The sequence below is a fragment of the Balaenoptera ricei genome, chromosome 2, assembly GCF_028023285.1.
Source record: "Balaenoptera ricei isolate mBalRic1 chromosome 2, mBalRic1.hap2, whole genome shotgun sequence".
Taxonomy (NCBI): domain Eukaryota; kingdom Metazoa; phylum Chordata; class Mammalia; order Artiodactyla; family Balaenopteridae; genus Balaenoptera; species Balaenoptera ricei.
The window spans coordinates 188,213,100-188,232,294 of NC_082640.1; the positions used below are offsets into that span (position 1 = coordinate 188,213,100).

At 41.4% G+C, this 19,195-nt stretch overlaps 2 protein-coding genes across 2 annotated transcripts in view; both read right to left on the bottom strand.

Moving 5' to 3' along the window:
* The window catches only part of LOC132360212 (uncharacterized), a 91,018-nt gene that overhangs the window by 64,599 nt on the left and 7,224 nt on the right, over positions 1–19,195 (bottom strand).
* Positions 3,844–4,419, bottom strand: LOC132360050 (eukaryotic translation initiation factor 3 subunit J-like). Its single transcript, XM_059915173.1, has one exon. It carries the CDS (start codon positions 4,417–4,419, stop codon positions 3,844–3,846), a length of 576 nt encoding a protein of 191 aa, XP_059771156.1.

Here is a 19,195-nt window from a genome sequence, read left to right on the forward strand (position 1 = left end):
ACCCAAGAGGCGAGCGCCAAGTCTGCAGAGCCTCAAGGCCACGGATGCCAGGCCAGCCTCCAGTGGGGGTGTCAAAACACTCCACCTAGAGGCCAGATACACACTCGGCCCCGGAGCACCCACACTCGGCCCCGGAGCACCCACACTCGGCCCCGGAGCACACACACTCGGCCCTGGAGCACACACATACTCGGCCCTGGAGCACTCACACTTGGCCCTAGAGCACACACACTCGGCCCTGGAGCACTCACACTTGGCCCTGGAGCACACACACACTCGGCCCTGGAGCACTCACACTTGGCCCTGGAGCACACACACACTCGGCCCTGGGGCACACTCACACTCGGCCCTGGAGCACTCACACACTCAGCCCTGGAGCACACACACACTCGGCCCTGGAGCACACACACACTCGGCCCTGGAGCACTCACACTCGGCCCTGGAGCACACACACTCGGCCCCGGAGCACACTCACACTCGGCCCCGGAGCACACTCACACTCGGCCTTGGAGCACACTCACTCGGCCCCGGAGCACACACACTCGGCCCTGGAGCACACTCACTTGGCCCTGGAGCACACTCACACTCACGCACAGACACTGACACACAGACCCCCCACACACGTGCAAGGCGTCCGCCGTAGAAGGGACCAGAGGTCGCCCAGGAATGAGGAAACGGGCATCTGAGTCTCTGCTCTCCCCGTGGGTCACTCACGGTTTCTGGACTCGGAAGGCACTCAGCCTCCCTGGCTGTCAGGGGACAGCAGCCCCCCCTGCAGTGCCGACCCCCCAGTGATGCCCAGTCCCGCTCTCTGGGCAGGCTTCAGGCCGGGTCCTCGCAGCCCCTGTGCTCCAGGGCCCCAGGGTCCCTTGGCTTGGCCCTCACAGAGCGTCTCCTGCTGTGCGTGGCTCATGGGCCGGCGGCTTCCAGGACATTCTGCAGCGGGGCTCTCCCAAAGGGCCAGCAGGGACCGTGCAGCGGGCGGGCTGAGGAGGGGGCAAAGGTGAGCTCACTGCTGACCTCCCTCCCTGTAGGAGCCCCTCAGCAGAGACCCTGGCAAGTCAGAGCCTAACCCAGCGGGGCCGCCGGCCCTGGGCCCTGGTCTTGACAGTCGAGAGACTCGGCCTGTCCCGAGTGTGGTCTGCTCCCTGGGCCCCCTCACAGTGGGCTCCATGCCTGTCCCGGTGGGTCCCCCAGGATGGCCCGGGCTTATCTCCTGGGTCATCTTCAGGCTGCCTTCCTGCCCTCTCAGGTTTCTGTTGGGGTGGTGGCGAGCTGGCCTGGTATCTTCACTGCCCACCTGACTTCAGTCGGCCCCTAAACCATGCTTAGTGGGAGGCTGAGGGTCCACATCCTCACCCTTGTTTGAGGACATGCATCCCCTGCCATGTTCCTAAACCCTGTGCAGGCAGAGCTCCTCCCACTGAGGGACCAGCCCACAGAGGACAAGGTCCTCATTGTGAACCAGCCTTTGAATGACACAGACGCCTGAACCTGTTCTGGGCTTTCATGTCTGAATATCCTATTTCTGGAATCAGGGTGTCTGCAAACTCTGCAACCACTGGGTAAACAAACAAACAAACAAACATACACACACATACATACATGCATATCTTGAAGCCCTACTTCTCATTGTCTTATTGAGTTAGGTAAGTGTTTTCAATAGGACCCAATATTAAACACTTCAGCAGTCCTTGTCCTACTGATTATTGGGTTTTTTTTTTCCAGTTTCAAAGGAATTTAATATTATTTACATAGTTAAGGAACAGATGATACATTTCCATTTATTAGAAACTGACCTCTATAATAAAATAGATTTTAAATTCAGTGTATGTCATTATTACTGCTAAGGAAATCTTAGCCCTTGTCTGCCTTAAAACAATCTTTATTGGCTGTAATTATTGCTGTGTAGTCACTGCTTTCGGTTAATTCCTCAAATCATTTAGATGGTCCTGTCTTCCACTTAGTCATCTACAGAGCTTTGATTGAGGCTCCTACTTCCTGTGTAAGAGAAATTTGAAACATTTTTTGCTCTGTCCCTACTTTTGATTCTGTGGCAGTTTCAAAATAAGACTCCAGCCACAGATTTGGTTAAATTGCTTAAAAGAAAATATATAACAGAGAAGATCACCCAATCTCTGCTTACAGCTACAACCTGAGTTATAAGCTCAATTACTCCAAATAAATAGTTCTTCTAGGTACTTAATTAGGCCTTAGTATCTAAACAACCAAACAATTTCCCCCAATAAATAAGAAGAGGAAGGCAGCTCCATACCGTTGTTGCTCTAGGGTGACACTATTAAGGACCTCGCAAATCATTTTTGTTTTAAAACTACATCTACTCATCAAGCACTTATTAAGCTTTATAAATATACAGAGAACTCTAGTCCCAAGAGCTTTGTTCTGTACTCTCCAAAAATATCTCTTGGGAGGTAACACAAAATTTAAGTACTCACAATAGTGACTTTATTAAACTAGTTGCTTTATAAAACATTGCAGATGTCATAATTGTTAACATAACAATTTACCAAACTGTAGTTAACTGGTGCAGTTTGCTGAACACATTTGATAAAGGAAAGGAAATGCCAAAACCCTATTAAAGCTGATCCACTGCAGCCTCAGAGAACAAAGGAGATTTGTTTCTCAGACACTTAAATCAGACAAACAAAGCAGGTAAGGAGTTTCCCTCCCCCATCTGAAGCACTCCATCAGTAGAATAGTCTGATAAATAGAAACTAGAGAGTCTATGCGTCCAAGAGATTCCACAACTTGGTAATGCAATAATGGAGAGGTTTATCTTCTTCAGCTTCAGAGTTGGAGGTTTTGGTCATTTAATTTTTTTTTTTTTTTTTTTTTTTTTTTTTTTTTTTTAATATATATATATATATATACTCAAGGATATTTATTGGAGCACTTTTTTTTTTTTTCTACTTTATTTATTTATTTTATTTTATTTTTGGCTGTGTTGGGTCTTCGGTTCATGCAAGGGCTTTCTCTAGTTGAGGCAAGTGGGGGCCACTCTTCATCGCGGTGCGGGGACCGCTCTTCATCGCGGTGCGCGGGCCTTTCACTATCGCGGCCCCTCCCGTCGCGGGGCACAGGCTCCAGACGCGCAGGCTCAGTAGTTGTGGCTCACGGGCCCAGCTGCTCCGTGGCATGTGGGATCTTCCCAGACCAGGGCTCGAACCCGTGTCCCCTGCATTAGCAGGCGGATTCTCAACCACTGCGCCACCAGGGAAGCCCCATTTAATTTTTAAGTATCAAACTAGTGCTTTTCAGCCGCGTATCTTCACTCTGAGATAAGCAGTCTTCTTCACAACGTATTTTTAATATTCTCAAGCTCAATTTGAAGACAAAGCAATTTTAATACTAGGTGCACACCCCATGCACTTGCAGCAGACTGCTTTTCTTGACAAGTTATGAAGTAGTTCAAGGAGGTATGGTTAAGGCTATATTACTGAATGGTGCTGGTAAATACTACACAATTTTTTGTCATGTTGCAACTTTTGTTTCCAATTTAGTGACTGCTGCTATGGAATCAGATAGCAACAACAACATTATTAGGTCTGTTTTTTTAAACTATGATTTAGTAGCAATGGAGGTTCCCAATTTTAACCCCTTGGCAGCAAGATCCAAGTTCCCTCATTTGCACATTAGCACCTAAGTGTCAAGGGGTTAAATAACCAGCACAAAAGATACTGCACTTCTGATTGTAGCATTTGGCAGAACTGAAAGGAAAGGAAGTTGTGCTACATGTTGAAGGGATTGTGGGCAAGAGAAATAAGACACCAGGAGAAGATAAAATGTCACATGAAGTCTTCATAGTCTTGTACATATCCTCCATCATAACCACCATAACCTGCCAGATCGTCTTTCATGGTAGCCTTTAATCCCCCTCTGGAAACCACACCTTTCTTCTTTTTGGCTTTGCTTTTCTTGCTTCTGTTTTCCACTGCAAAGTACAGTCAATGAATTGGTAATCTTTTTCAAGTCATCAATTTCCAATGAAATACACGCATCTCGAACTAAGGCTTCCAAAAAACTGGCATAATATACTGATTTTTCATATTGTGTAATTCTATCCTTTAGTAACTTTCCAAACTCTGTGAAGGCATCTCCTGAAGATGGGTTCATAGCATCTATTCCATAAACTGTATTATTAACACCAAAAGTTTCTTTCTCTAATTCGAGGTCTGACTCTTCCTGTAATTTCTTTAGCCGCAGTTTATCTGCTAATTGTTCTGGTGTTAGCACTCTAGGTTCTTCAGGTTCTGCTAACTTGACGTCCTCGTCCTCGTCCTCGGCTTCCCAGCGGTCCCCGCCGGCGGTGCCGCCGCCCCCCACCTTCCGCACCGGGTCTTCCACGGAGAACGTGTCCGCGTCCCAGGAGTCGGAGTCCCCCGCCGCCGCCGCCGCCATCTCAAGCCGGGTGTGAGCCTAATTATTGTTTTAATTGAAAAGAGGAGACTCAGCCTCTGAGAGCAAACCCCTCCCCCGTCCCCTCTGCGCCCGCGCCTGGGCTGCAGCCCTGTGCTGGGTGGTCCTGAGCGCCCCCTGCAGCCCAGCGCATACCCTGCAGGGGAGGATCCCGCCTGGGCTCACAGGGCAGTTACCTTCCAGCGTGTCTAGTCCAGTATTAAATGGCTGTTTTCTGCCTTCAGAATATTCTTTTAGAGACAACATATTATTTTTAATCATCTCTAGAAATAGCCTCAATAAATCCACATACTCGGTAGGGAGACCCCAAACAAGCATTTTATGAAAACACCAGGGAGCCCCTTCCCTGGATCTGTGGATGCACTGACGCAGCTGACACTTATAGTGAGTCCAGACACTCTCAAGGAGTTTGGGGGCCTCTCATCTCCTGGGGGCTCCTGTGGTCTAATATGATGTCAGGGAATAGCTGCGCATAGAAAGCAGGGGGCTCAGTGCCCACTCCCCCTCTACTGTTCCAATAACACACACACACACACACACAGCCTGATGTTGGCAACAATGATCCCAAATTTGTCTTTCTTCCCTGAATCTAGCACAGGGGCAGTGCCCCCCCCACCCCCCACTGGCACTAAGCCTAGGTGTGTGACTTGATTTGACAAACAGAACGAATGCAAGTAAACAAAGACAGGTGCACACATATTGGGTTTGCCTGTTTTTGCAGCACCTGGAACCCTGCAGGGGTCCCAAAAGAAGGGACCAGGCTTGCCCCACATTGTCAGAAACCAGTGCAGTCACCCCCTTGACAACTCAAAGCAGTGCAGCTGGGGGTCCCCTAGTGACCCCACCTGTGGAGGGGAGACCCCTGAGAAGTCAAAGGAGGAGAAGGCAGAGCCCCTGTCACCTGACTCAGGTGATGCTGCTCCGTAGAGTCACCTGTCTGAGGGGGCAGCACTGGGCAGGTGAGCTAGGTCAGCTGTGTGAGTTGTACCCTGGCAGGGCACCTCTTCACCAGGATGGCCACAGGTACATCCATCCTCGGGCTCCATCCTGCTGGTCACCTTCCCTCCTGACCAACTGCCCCGAGGACCTCAGGACCTGGCATCCAATGGGGAGACAGGCCCACTACTTAGTCAACCACGTCCACTTCACCAGGTCCCTGTGACAAACCTGCTTCTCTTTCTGGTTCTGAGTCTCTGGTGAAGTCTTCATAGATATTCCTGAACATATCAAATACCCAAGAGCAGGAGAGAGGTTTTGGCCATGACCATCAGGGCACAAGAGAGAATGGAGCCTGAGGTCCAGGAGTGAGGTGCTCTGAGCCTGGTCTCCCAGCTGTAGGTACCGAAGCCCCAGTGCTCTGATGTCCTGGATGTGGTCTCGGTGCATCACTAGTTCCCCTCCCCAGAGAGAGTCTGCACATTGTGGATCTTTCAGTGTTAATCCACTGCTAGGACCCTGGGGTGGAGGTCATGTGTGGGGAGGGGGCTTTCTACATTGTTAAGGTTTAATACCTGTGGTTCAGTGGAACTGGGTCTGGGCTGTGACCTCCATAAGGGTCTCCAGTGTTGTGGCTCATCCCCTGCCGCTACTCCCTCCCAGGCTGCAGTGTCCCCTGTCTATTCCTTTTTAGTCTCTTAACCTGATAGCTGTGCCCCCTCCCTGGGTCTGGAGAGGATAAGAATTCCTACTCACCTCCTAGGAGAAGCTTGTGGAATAGTTCTTCCTCTGGAGGGTCTGCCTGGTGGAAGTTCTGGGTATGTTTCGACATTTCTCAGTTGTTAGTCTTTGCTTCCCTCTAACAGATGTCATGAAGGGATAAATATGGATCCTTACTGTGAGGACCTGGATGTTTCTGGGGTTAAATCCCACAAATTATGGGGTGTGGACCCCAGAAATTCTCATCCTCACACTGGTCCACCTTGGTCCTGCCGACATTCATAGTTATTCAACAGTAGGTGCTCCCCCAGCAGTTTGTCTTCCAAGCGGGCAGATCTCACCTGGATTCTGGACGTGCCCACCTCTCTAGTTTTGGGGTGGGGGTTTCCCCTGAAATGTCAGGACTCTGTTAGGTTCAGGGAGATTATTGGTGTTCAGTTTATTCAGAATTTTCTTGCTTTAAGGATGGAAATGACAATTCCCAAACGTGTTACCTGTTGATGCACAAACCAGAAGTATCAGCAGAGGTCATCTTTGACCTGTTAGTAAAAGAAGGAATCTAATGTCACTAAGTGTAAGAGGATCCTGGACAGACATAACTGAACATAGGAAGACAGGGATGAAGGACACAGCAAGACTCTCACATAAAAGTCTCAGATTCCAAGCCTCTCCCCAAAAGGCTGGAATTCAAAGAGTACAACAGGTGATGGTCATGTCCCTGGTGACAAAGTTCTAGTCACAAGGCAGGAGAATGTCTTCTGGGGCATCCCTGGTTCCTGAGGAGTTAATTTCAGAGGCGTCATCCCCCTTCTCCCAGTCCCTTTCCACGTCTGCATGTGGCCTTGGGAATGCGGTCACCACCTCCATACGGGATGTGGGTCAACTGGGGGTGGAGCTGACATGCGCGTGTTCCATGCAGAAGATTGTTCAAACCCCCTCTCTGGGTACATGAACTGTTGAATCCCCCAAGCCTGGAAACACTCACATCTGGGCTCTTGTTTCATTAGTTTGTGATTTGCCTCATTGTTTACTCAGTTCAATTTGTCTTCCTACACTATCTGCTGAAATAGCCTCACATAATTATCTAAAGCCATTAAGATAAAAAGTGATTTGAAAATCACTAAGTTCCACTGAGCTCAAAGTCGGTGTTTGTTGCATTAGACAGTCATGAGACATGGCTGAACACCAAGATGGTGCGCACAATGGTTTCATCTTCAGCAGGGAAAATTCTGTACATTCCTTACATGTGTTAGGCTCTCTCGTTGATAACCTTGACCTGGTGTAATGTTTTCATGGACCATACCTCAAAATTAAAACTGAGATTGTTAACCAGGAATTAGTATTACTAGCAAAATCTTTGCTTTAGAAGATATTCCTCTATCTGATGTAAAATCCACCCAAATGACAGAAGTTACTGCAGTTACTAGAGCTTGTCAACTGGCGAAGACCAGAGAGTAAACGCATAGGTTTTGGGAGTAGTGCAAGGTATTGGGTTGTTTTGAAAACAAAGCAGGGGGTCGTCTCACATCTGCTGGAAGCATCATCAGATGCACAACAAGGTAAGGAACTTTTAGACAGGCCTACACCCTAGAGACTTGGCATATAAAGGGGAAGGCAGTGCAAAATTAGATACTATGAAAGCTGTAGATAATGCTGTAGCAGATCATTTACCCAAGAGTGGCCTTAATCTGGTTCTCAACTTTCTAGACCCTGAAAGATAAATCTCTGGGAATTCCCTGGTGGTTCAGTGGTTAGGACCCTGCACTCTCACTGCCGAGGGCCCGGGTTTGATTCCTGGTTGGGGAACTAAGATCCCACAAGCCACGCAGTGTGGCAAAAAAAAAAAAAAAAAAAAAAAAAAATTTTCTGGAGGACTCTAAGAAAGTCATAAGATATACAGTCTTAAATAAGAAATTGATTTTATATTAAAAATAATAGAAAAATTCTAGTTAGCTACTTCATTCAGATAATCTGCAATCTCACACTTTGTGACATCAGATGTTTTCAAATAAATATAAGTTAAACTTCTCTATTAATCTTCTCTACATGGTACTGATAGGCATAGAGTAGGATAATTGAACAATTAGTTTAGAAATCTCATGAGGGGATTAAAGACAGAAAGGGAATTATAGGAGTTTGGGAGACTTCTGTAAGCTAATGACCACTCAAGAAAAGAATCCAGTAACCAAGCAACAATCTACTCTACCTAGAAGGAAGACCAGGTGCATCCAAGTGTCAGACACACTCAAGCCACAAATCCTGATAGTTAAAACACAAGACCATAGATATGTGGTCTGAATCTTGTTACATGAAGGCAGGAAGTTAATAACCCTTGAAGAGTAGCATTTCTGCATGTAGCCAGGACAGAAATATAGGTGAGAGGGGACGTTATACAGAAACCTGAGATGAATTACCATATTTTAGTATATGTTGCCACCCTTCTGCTAATATACATATGATTTAAATAGTGTCATGACCTTCCGGGTTAGACCATATAGGGTTAAAGGAGGAATTGGTGATGTAAGACTTGATGTCTACCCAACAATGACAAAGAAGGTTTTCTTCTCCCCTCCCACTTTTTCATTGATTATAAAAATGTGACCCTCTTTGTTTTCTGGGCTTGGCTTCCCGCTTGTATCTCTCACAAGCATCCTATGCTAATTAACTCAGACTTTGCCTATCGTTTTGCCTCTGGCTGAATTCTTTCTGAGATGGGACAATAGAACCCGAGCTCCAGAGAGTCCTGACACCAGGTTAGCTGTTTCAATCAGATGACAGTGGGTTCCAGTTCCCTCCTGAGTCAGGGATGGTGGGTACATGTCCCATCCGAAGGAGTGTGAATTCAGTACAGACAAATCGGTGACTATCTTAAATCAACACATGTGGAAACTAAAAACAAACAAATAAACAAAAACCCCCCCACAAAAATCATAAAAAAACACAACTAAGGTAATTTTTCAGTTCTGTGTAAGCAGCCAACAATGAAATCCTGTGAAACTGTAAAGGAGGCACACAGAAACAATCCTCTAGGGCCCTTTGAACACTGAGATGGATTTAACTCAGCTTCCAGAGTCTGGAATTTGAATATATTTTATTTATTTTATGTCTAATTTCTGGCTTTCTTGAAGTAATTCCTTGCCAGAAGGCTACAGCCCTTAGAGTTCATAGAACGATTCTTGAATGTGTGTTCCACTTGTGGTGTAGCAACATTCATACCAAGTGACTGAGGTGCTCACCTTACAGGAATCTTTATAAAACAACCCTGTAAGGTGTCACTATGACTCAGTACTACACAGTCATCACCATCCACAGTCTTCTGGAAAGGTTGAAAAAGTAGCTCCCTAAATTAAAATTATCCAAAATTTCCAAAACTTGGCCAAAGGTCCTCCCCTTAGCACTAGTGACATCATTATCAACTACCTCAAAGAAAAATCAATTTTCACCCTGTGAGGTGGTAACTGGAAGAACCATGCATTTAGAGACATGTCCCTGCAATACTATCCCTGCCCTATTGCATTTGGACACACAAGATAATGGAAAGGATTCATGTATAACACCCACTCCTGGCACCAAGACAAAGGCTGCCTGCTCACTACATCTAATCAATAGCCTTCTAGGATATTCAACCAGTTAATTTTATCTATTGAAAGAGACATCAGAGCAAAACTGCCCCTGAACCTCATTGAGGGACCATATCAGGTACTTTTAACAACAAACACAGCTGTGAACCTCCTGAGTGTGGACGTTTGGATATTTGTTTCACAGCTGTCTTAGTCCATTTGGCTCCACAAACAAAGTACCATAGACTGGGTGGGTTATAACCATAGACATTTATTTCTCATATTTCTGTAGTCTGAGAAGTCCAAGATCAGGGTCTGGAAGACATGATTCCTGGAGAGAAACTGCTACCTAGACGGCTGACTTTTCCCTGATACCTCACCTGGTGCGATGGGGCAGGGAGCTTTCCCTGTACTCTTTACAAGGCACTGATTCCGTTCAGAAGGTCTCCACCCTCCCGACCTAAGCCCTTCCCCAAGGGCACTTCTCCCAATACCATCATGTTGGGCATTGGGTTTCAACATGTATATTTTGGGGGGAAAAAAGCACTGAACTGATCACAGTAACTAAAGAATCAATTCATAATTCCACACAATTGGAAGGCTCCCCAGGTGAGCCCCTCAAACTGAAGATTCTCATGGATGTTGTAGAAGCTCTGATCTTTGCTAGAAAACTGCTGATGTAAGACCTTCAGAACCAGCTGATGACCTTAGAGAGTGGACAGTTTCCATCCAAAATGTTCGACTAAGAGCTCAAAATCTATTATGACTTTATTGTTGTTGTTATTATTACTATTATTATATACTTACATATATTTATCATTATATTTTTCTAAGGACTCAGATGGTTATATATCCATAATGGCAACTTAGTTTTTTCTTTCATTTTTGAATAGCTGCTAATTGGAATTAGTAATTACACTATTTTTTGTTTAATTTTTATTGGAGTATAGTTGATTTGCAATGTTATATTAGTTTCAGGTGTACAGCCAAGTGAATCAGTTATACATATATATATATCCACTCTTTTCTTTTTTTTTTTTTTTGATTCTTTTCCCATATAGGCCATTACAGACTATTGAGTAGAGTTCCCTGTGCTATACATCAGGTTCATATTAGTTATCTATTTTATACATAATAGTGTGTATATGTCAATCCCAATCTCACAATTTATCCCTCCCCCACTTATTCCCTGGTAACCATAAATTTGTTTCTACATCCATGATTCTACTTTGGTTTTGTAAATAAATTCATTTGTACCCTGTTTTTTGTTTTTTCTGTTTTTTTGTTTTGTTTTGTTTTTTTTAGATTCCACATATAAGTGATTTCATGTGATACTTGGCTTTCTCTGTCTGACTTACTTCACTTACTATGACAGTCTCTATGTCCACCCATGTTGCTGCAAATGGCATTATTTTGTTCCTTTTTATGGCTGAGCAATATTCCATTGTATATATGTACCACATCTTCTTTATCCATTCTTCTGTTGATGGACATTTAGGTGGCTTCCATGTCCTGGCTATTGTAAATAGTGCTGCAATGAATATTGGGGAGCATGTATCTTTCTGAGTTATGGTTTTCTCTGGGTATATGCCCAGGACTGGGATCATATGGTAATTCTATTTTTCATTCCTTAAGGAACCTCCATCCTGTTCTCCTTAGTCACTGTATCAATTTACATTCCCACCAAGAGTGTAGGAGGGTTCCCTTTTCTCCACACCCTCTCCAGGCTTTATTGTTTGTAGATTTGCGAAGACGACCATTCTGACCTTTGTGAGGTGATACCTCATTGTAGATTTGATCTGCATTTCTCTAATAATTAGTGATGTCGAGCATTTTTTTTTCATGTGACTTTTGGTCATTTGTATGTCTTTTTTAGATAAATGTTTACGTAGATCTTCCACCCATTATTTATTTAGGTCGTTTGTATTTTTTTTTTTTTTTGGATATTGAGGTGCACAAGCTGTTTGAATGTTTTGGAGCTGAATTCCTTGTCGGATGCTTCATTTGCAAGTATTTTCTCAACCCATTCTTTGGGTTGTCTTCTTGTTTCTTTCATGGTTTCCTTTGCTGTGCAAAATCTTTTAAGTTTAAAGAGGTCCAATTTGCTTATTTTTGTTAATTTTCATTACTCTAGGATGTGGATCAAAAAATATCTTGCTGTGATTTATGTTAAAGTGTGTTCTGCCTGTGTTTTCCTCTAAGAGTTTGATAGTATCTGGCCTGACATTTAGGTCTTTAATCCATTTTGAATTTATTATTGTATATAGTGTTAGGGAGTGTTCCACTTTCATTCTTTTGCCTGTAGCTGTCCAGTTTTCCCAACACCACTTATCGAAGAGACTGTCTTTCCTCCATTGTATATTCTTGTCTACTTTGTCATAGATTAGGTGTACATAGGTGTGAGGGTTTATCTCTCGGCTTTCTATCCTGTTCCATTGATTTATATTTCTGTTTTTGTGCTCAGTACCATACTGTTTTGATGACTGTAGATTTGTAGTATAGTCTGAAGTCAGGAAGCTAATTCCTCTAGCTCATTTTTTGTTTCTAAAGATTGCTTTGGCTATTCAGAGTCTTTTGTGTTTCCATACCAATTGTAAAATGTTTTGTTCTAATTTTTGAAAAATGTTCTTAGTAATTTAATAGGGATTACATTAAATCTGTAGATTGCTTGGGGTAATATAGTCATTTTGACAATATTGATTCTTCCAGTCCAAGAACATAGTATATCTCTCCATCTGTTTGTGTCGTCTTTGATTTCTTTCATCAGTATCATATAGTTTTCTGAAAGAGGAAATCAAAAAATACCTACAGGGCTTCCCTGGTGGTGCAGTGGTTGAGAATCTGCCTGCCAATGGAGGGGACATGAGTTTGAGCCCTGGTCTGGGAAGATCCCACATGCTGCGGAGCAACTGGGCCCGTGAGCCACAACTACTGAGCCTGCGCGTCTGGAGCCTGTGCTCCGCCAACAAGAGAGGCCACGACAGTGAGAGGCCCGTGCACCACAATGAGGAGTGGCCCCCGCTTGCAACAACTAGAGAAAGCCCTCGCATAGAAATGAAGACCCAACACAGCCAAAAACAAACAAACAAATAAATAAATAAATTAATTAATTAAAAAAAACCCCTACAAAAAATGACAATGAAAACATGATGACCAAAAACCTATGGGATGCAGCAAAAGCAGTTCTAAGAGTGAAGTTTATAGCAATACAATCTTACCTCAAGAAACAAGAGAAATCTCAAGTAAACAACCTAACTTTGCACTTAATGCAATTAAAGAAAAAAGAACAAAGAAAACCAAAGTAAGTAGAAGGAAAGAAACAATAAATATCAGAGCAGAAATATGTGCAATACAGATGAAGAAAACAATAGCATAGATAAGTGAAACTAAAAGTTGGTTCTTTGAGGAGATAAACAAAATTGATAAATATTTAGCCAGACTCATCAAGAAAACAAGGGAGAGGTCACAAATCAATAAAATTAGAAATGAGACCGGAGAAATCACAACAGACACCACAGAAACTAAAAGGACTATAAGAGAGTACTACAAACAACTATATGCTAATAAACTTGACAACCATGAAGAAATGGACAAATTCTTGGAACGGTACAATTTTCCAAGACTGACCAGAAAAATTAGAAAATATAAGCAGACCTAACACAAGTAATGAAATCGAAACTGTAATTAAAAATCTTCCAACAAACAAAAGTCCAGGACAAGATGGCTGCACAGGCAAATTCTATCAAACATTTTGAGAAGAGCTAACACCTATCCTTCTCAAACTCTTCCAACAGCAGAGGGAGTAACACTTCCAAATTGGTTCTGCGAGGTCACCATCACCCTGATACCAAAACCATACAAAAATATCACAAAAAAAGAAAATTACAGACCAATATCACTAATGAACATAGATGCAAAAATCCTCAACAAAATACTAGCAAACAGAATCCATCAACACATTAAAAGAATCATACACCATGATCAAGTGGGGTTTATCCCAGGAATGCAAGTATTCTTCAATATGTGCAAATCAATCAATGTGATGCACCATATTAACAAATTAAGGAATAAAAACCATATGATCATTTCTATAGATGCAGAAAAAGCTTTTGACAAAATTCAACAGCAACTTATTTTATTTTATTTATTTATTTTTAAAAACATCTTTATTTAAATATAATTGCTTTACAATGGTGTGTTAGTTTCTGCTTTATAACAAAGTGAATCAGTTATACATATACATATGTCCCCATATCTCTTCCCTCTTGCATCTCCCTCCCTCCCACCCTCCCTATCCCACCCCTCTAGGTGGTCACAAAGCACCGAGCTGATCTCCCTGTGCTATGCAGCTGCTTCCCACTAGCTATCTATTTTATGTTTGGTAGTGTATATATGTCCATGCCACTCTCTCACTTTGTCCTAGCTTACCTTTCCCCCTCCCCGTATCCTCAAGTCATTCTCTAGTAGGTCTGTGTCTTTATTCCTGTCTTGCCCCTAGGTTCTTCATGACCATTTTTTTTTTTTAGATTCCATGTATATGTCAACACCAATTTATGATAAAAACACTCCAGAAAATGGGCAAAGAGGGAACCTACCTCAACATAATAAAGGCCATATATGACAAACCCACAGCAAACATCATTCTCAATGGTGAAAAACTGAAAGCATTTCCACTAAGATCAGGAACAAGACAAGAATGACCACTCTCACCACTCTTATTCAACATAGTTTTGGAGGTCCTAGCCATGGCAATCAGAGAAGAAAAAGAAATAAAAAAAATCCAAATTGGAAAAGAAGTAAAACTGTCACTGTTTTCAGATGATAGGATACTATACATAGAAAATCCTAAAGATGCTACCAGAAAACTACTAGAACTCTCAATGAATTTGGTTGAAGTTGCAGGATACTAAATTAATACACAGAAATCTGTTGCATTTCTACACATTAAAAACAAAGATCAGAAAGGGAAATTAAGGAAACAATTCCATTTACTATTGCATGAAAAAAAAATAAAACATCTAGGAATAAACCTACCTAAGGAGGGGAAAGATCTGTACTCTGAAATTTATAAGATGGTGATGAAAGAAATCAAAGATGACACAAACAGATGGAAAGATATACCATGTTCTTTGATTGGAATAATCAATATTGTCAAATGAGGATACCACCCAACATAATCTACAGATTAAGTGCAATCCCAATCAGATTACCACTAACATTTATCAAAGAACTAGAAGAGATTAAAAAAAAAATTTCCATGGGACCACAAAAGACCCCAAATAGCCAAAGAAATATTGAGAAAGATAATTGGAGCTGGAGGGATCAGGCTCCCTAACTTTAGATTATACTACAGAACTACAGTCATCAAAACAGTATGGTACTGGCATAACAACAGAAATATAGTTCAATGGAACAGGATAAAAAGTCCAGAGATAAACCCACACACATATGGTCAATTAATCAACGACAAAGGAAGCAAGAATATACAATGGAGAAAAGACAGTCTCTTCGATAAGTGGTGGTGTGAAATTGGCAGCTTCATGTAAAAGAAAGAAATTAGAACATTCTGTAATATGATAAACAAAAACAAACTCAAAAGGGATTAAATATCTAAATGTGTACTATAAATATATATAAATGGATACTAAGAGTTTTATAGTTTCCATTGTATAAATGGATACTATGAAACTCTTAGAGGAAAACATTGGCAGACACCCTTTGACATAACTGCCATATCTTTTTGCATTTGTCTCCTAGAGTAATGGAAATAAAACCAAAAATAAACAATTGGGACCTAATTAAAGTTAAAAGTTTTGCACAGCAAAGGAAATTGAAAAAAATAAAAAGAAAACCTACAGAATGGAAGAAAATATTTGCAAAGAATGCAAAAACCAACGGATTAATCTCCAAAGTATACAAACAGCTCATAAGGCTCAATATCAGAAAAACAAACAATACAATCAAAAAAATGGGCAGAAGACCTAAATAGACATTTCTCCAAAGAAGATATACAGATGGCCAAAATGCACATGAAATAATGCTCAGCATTGCTAATTATTAGAGAAATGCAAATCAAAACTACAATGAGGCATCACCTCAGACCAGTTAGAATAGCTATCATCAAAACGGCTACAAATAATAAATGCTGCAGGTGGTGTGTAGAAAAGGAACCCTCCTACACTGTTGGTGGGAATGTAAATAGCTACAGCCACTGTGGAGGACAGTATATACGTTCCTTAAAGAAGTAAAAATAGAGCTACCATATGATACAGCAATCCCACTCCTGTGAATATACACAGAGCAAACTATAATTCGAAAAGATACATGCACCCCAATGTTTATTGCAGCAGTATTTACAATATCCAGGACATGGAAGCAACCTAAATGTCCATTGACAGATGAATGGATAAAGAAGATATGGTGCATACATACAATGGAATATTACTCAGACATAAAAGAAGAATGAAATAATGCCATTTGCAGCAATGTGGATAGACTTAGAGATTATTATACTAGGTTTAGTAAGTCAGTTGGAGAAAGACAAACACCATGTGAAATCACTTATATATGGATTCTAAAAAAATGATATAAATGAACTTATTTATAAAACAGACACAGACTCAGAGACTTCAAAATAAAATTTATGGCTACCAAAGGGGAAAGGTGGGAGGGAGGGATAAATTAGGAATTTGGGATTAACATAAACACACTACTATGTATAAAATAGATAATCATCAAGGGCCTACTATATATCACAGGGTACCATTCTCAATATTTTGTAATAAGCTATATGGGAAGAGTATCTGAAAAAGAATATATATATATATATATATATATATATATATATATATATATATATATATATATATCTGAATCAGTTTGCTGTACACCTGAAACTAACCCATTATAAATCAACTATACTTCAATAAAAATAAACTAATTAAAACAATAAAATTTAGAAAGTAAAAAATAATCTTTTCTCTGCAATAACATTAATTACCTCATGGTGGGATAATTATAACAAGTCATGGAGAGAAAATGGTACAATTATATTTAATTGGTTCCAAAGGTTATTGTCTATTCCAACCTTTAACTCTGATTAAAATTAGAAGATAGTTGTAAAAAAAGTGGAAAAAGTAAAATAAAAACAATGACAACAATAATAATAATAATGAAGAGAAACCTCAAATAAAATTGGGTTAACAGAAGGGGGGTTCTCATGCCCTTTGACGATCTCAGAATCCAACAAGAAGAAGAAAGTTTACCCCTAATTTTCTGGCAAGAACTCAGCCAAAGAGAAACCATGGACTCAGTTCCCTATAGCCCTTTCAACTCCCCTTTTCCCTTGATAAAAGAGTTATTCTCTCCATTTTTACTGGGGACTTGCATGTGGCTCATAATGTCGTGTGCATTGTACTATGTGTGTCAGCACGGATGGACTCTACCCACTAGATAACTAGGTACTGACAGCACAGCCCAAATGTTACAGCCCAACCTGTGTCCAGATATTTCCAAATGTCCTCTAGGGGACAAAATGACTCCAGTGCTCTATGGACATCAAATTCCAAATATAAACATTACTCATACTATTCCAGTGAAAAGTATTGCTTCAAACAGGACTGGGGAGATTTTTCACGCTGAGAGAACTTGGAAATCCATCTGAAGCTGGAAGTAGATTTGAAGTTCAACAGAAGAATCACTGATGTCATTAAACAGTTAAAAACTGGACAACTAATAAGAGTAGGTAGTGACCTAAATTTCAAATAAAAGTCTCATGAAGAAATATTTCTGACATTAATTTATCCAGAAATCATTCCACACTCTATTATGAATTCTAAAGAATGCTAAGGTGGGCACTTATATGTCTTTTTGGGGATGATCATCAAGTCGCCCCAGGAGGATGGGTGATTTTTCTTTTCCAATATGATACTTACATTTCCATATATGTCTATCTGCTCCTATATCAGTTGTGTATAATCAGCTAGTGTGGTCATTACAGAAAAACAGTTTGTGCAGCTTAAACAACAGAAATTTGTTTCTCTCAGACCTGGATGCTAGAAGTCTTAGTTCAAGGTGTCAGCAGGTTTGGGTTCTTCTCAGGCCTTTCTCCTTTCCTTGCAGATGGACCTCTTCTCACTGAGTCCTCAGTTGGTCTTTTCTCTGAGTGTGTGTGTGTGTGTGTGTGTGTGTGTGTGTGCATCCCTGGTTTCTTTGTGTGTTCAATATTACTCTTCTTAATTGTGACAAAGACCCTTGACCACCCCTTAGCCAACAGGCTCCTTGTAATGCTCTTCTCAGCTAGTCTTGACCTGTGGGCTTCTGTGTTTATATTTGCATGACCAGGTTTTGTCAAGAGCCCTGCTAAGTGAGAATAATGAGAATCCCCCATCCTTGAGCTCTGATCACCCTCAGTATTTGATCAAATCCTTCAAACCTCCTGTCACCCACACGGTATCAGATCACCCTGGCCTCCCTTTGGCAAGAATCCTTTTGAGTCTATGTAAATACAGTTTAAGGTCTCTCTTAGCCTGTATTTCTTCTATTAGTAATTTCCAATCTACTCCACCCCACCCTCTTCTGGGCCATAAGCCCCCACTTGCAATGATGTATTTGGAATTAAGCCAAGTTTCCAAAGCCACATCAAATATGCAGCAGTGAGTTTTGTCTTCATGTTCTGGATGAGATTTATATTGGAAATATGAATATCAATCCCACAGCCCATGGCCATATAACTCATGCCTGAATGAAGCTGATCTGTCATGTATATTTTCTCCTAAGTCCACTCACAGCCATTTGTGTGTAGGGACACTAGACTGTTCTTCAGCACTATGCCTGGGGTCACTTTAAACAATTGCCAAAAATCACAGAAATGTGAAAAGCATGGCCCTATGTTGACCCCAGAAATTGCTCATTTACATGACGGGAGTTAAAAGAAGAAAAGAGATTATCTCCTTGACAGACCTCAGATGGGAATGTGTGTGTGTGTGTTGGGTGATTCAAAGAACCAGCCACATTGTAAATGTCCTTGAATGATCACAAAATGAAAGGATTAATTTTGGGGTGCTAATAAAAACTAGCAAGTAGCTGAATTTCAAAATATGTAATCTGTGAATAATGAGGATCATTGCATGTGCAGTATTGGAGCACTCTGGCATCAGCGTCTATAACACTGTATGTTGCAGAATTCAAACTGTTTCTGCAGGTTGACTGAAAGCAGGAGGGTGTGTCTCTTCCTTCCACATGTACAAAAACAGGACAAAAATTAATAATGTTCAAAAATCTCTTGTGTATTCTCAGGATATTTACAAGTTTCACAAACATCAGTCTCAGACTGAACATGATGGTGAGCCTTAGGGTTGTACTGAGCTCCTTTGTGAAAAAGAAAAATAAAGAAATGAAAAACAACCTTAATTCCTGTATACTATATGTGTGTGTGTATATGTGTATATATAGATATACATATATCTATATAGAACTATAATAAAAATAAAATTAAACAAATATGTACATGCACACAAAATTTTATAGACACAACATAATCC

Bases quoted from the DNA above. Each gene is read 5' to 3' on its own strand.
- LOC132360050 (XM_059915173.1), bottom strand. From the start codon at position 4,419: ATGGCGGCGGCGGCGGCGGGGGACTCCGACTCCTGGGACGCGGACACG.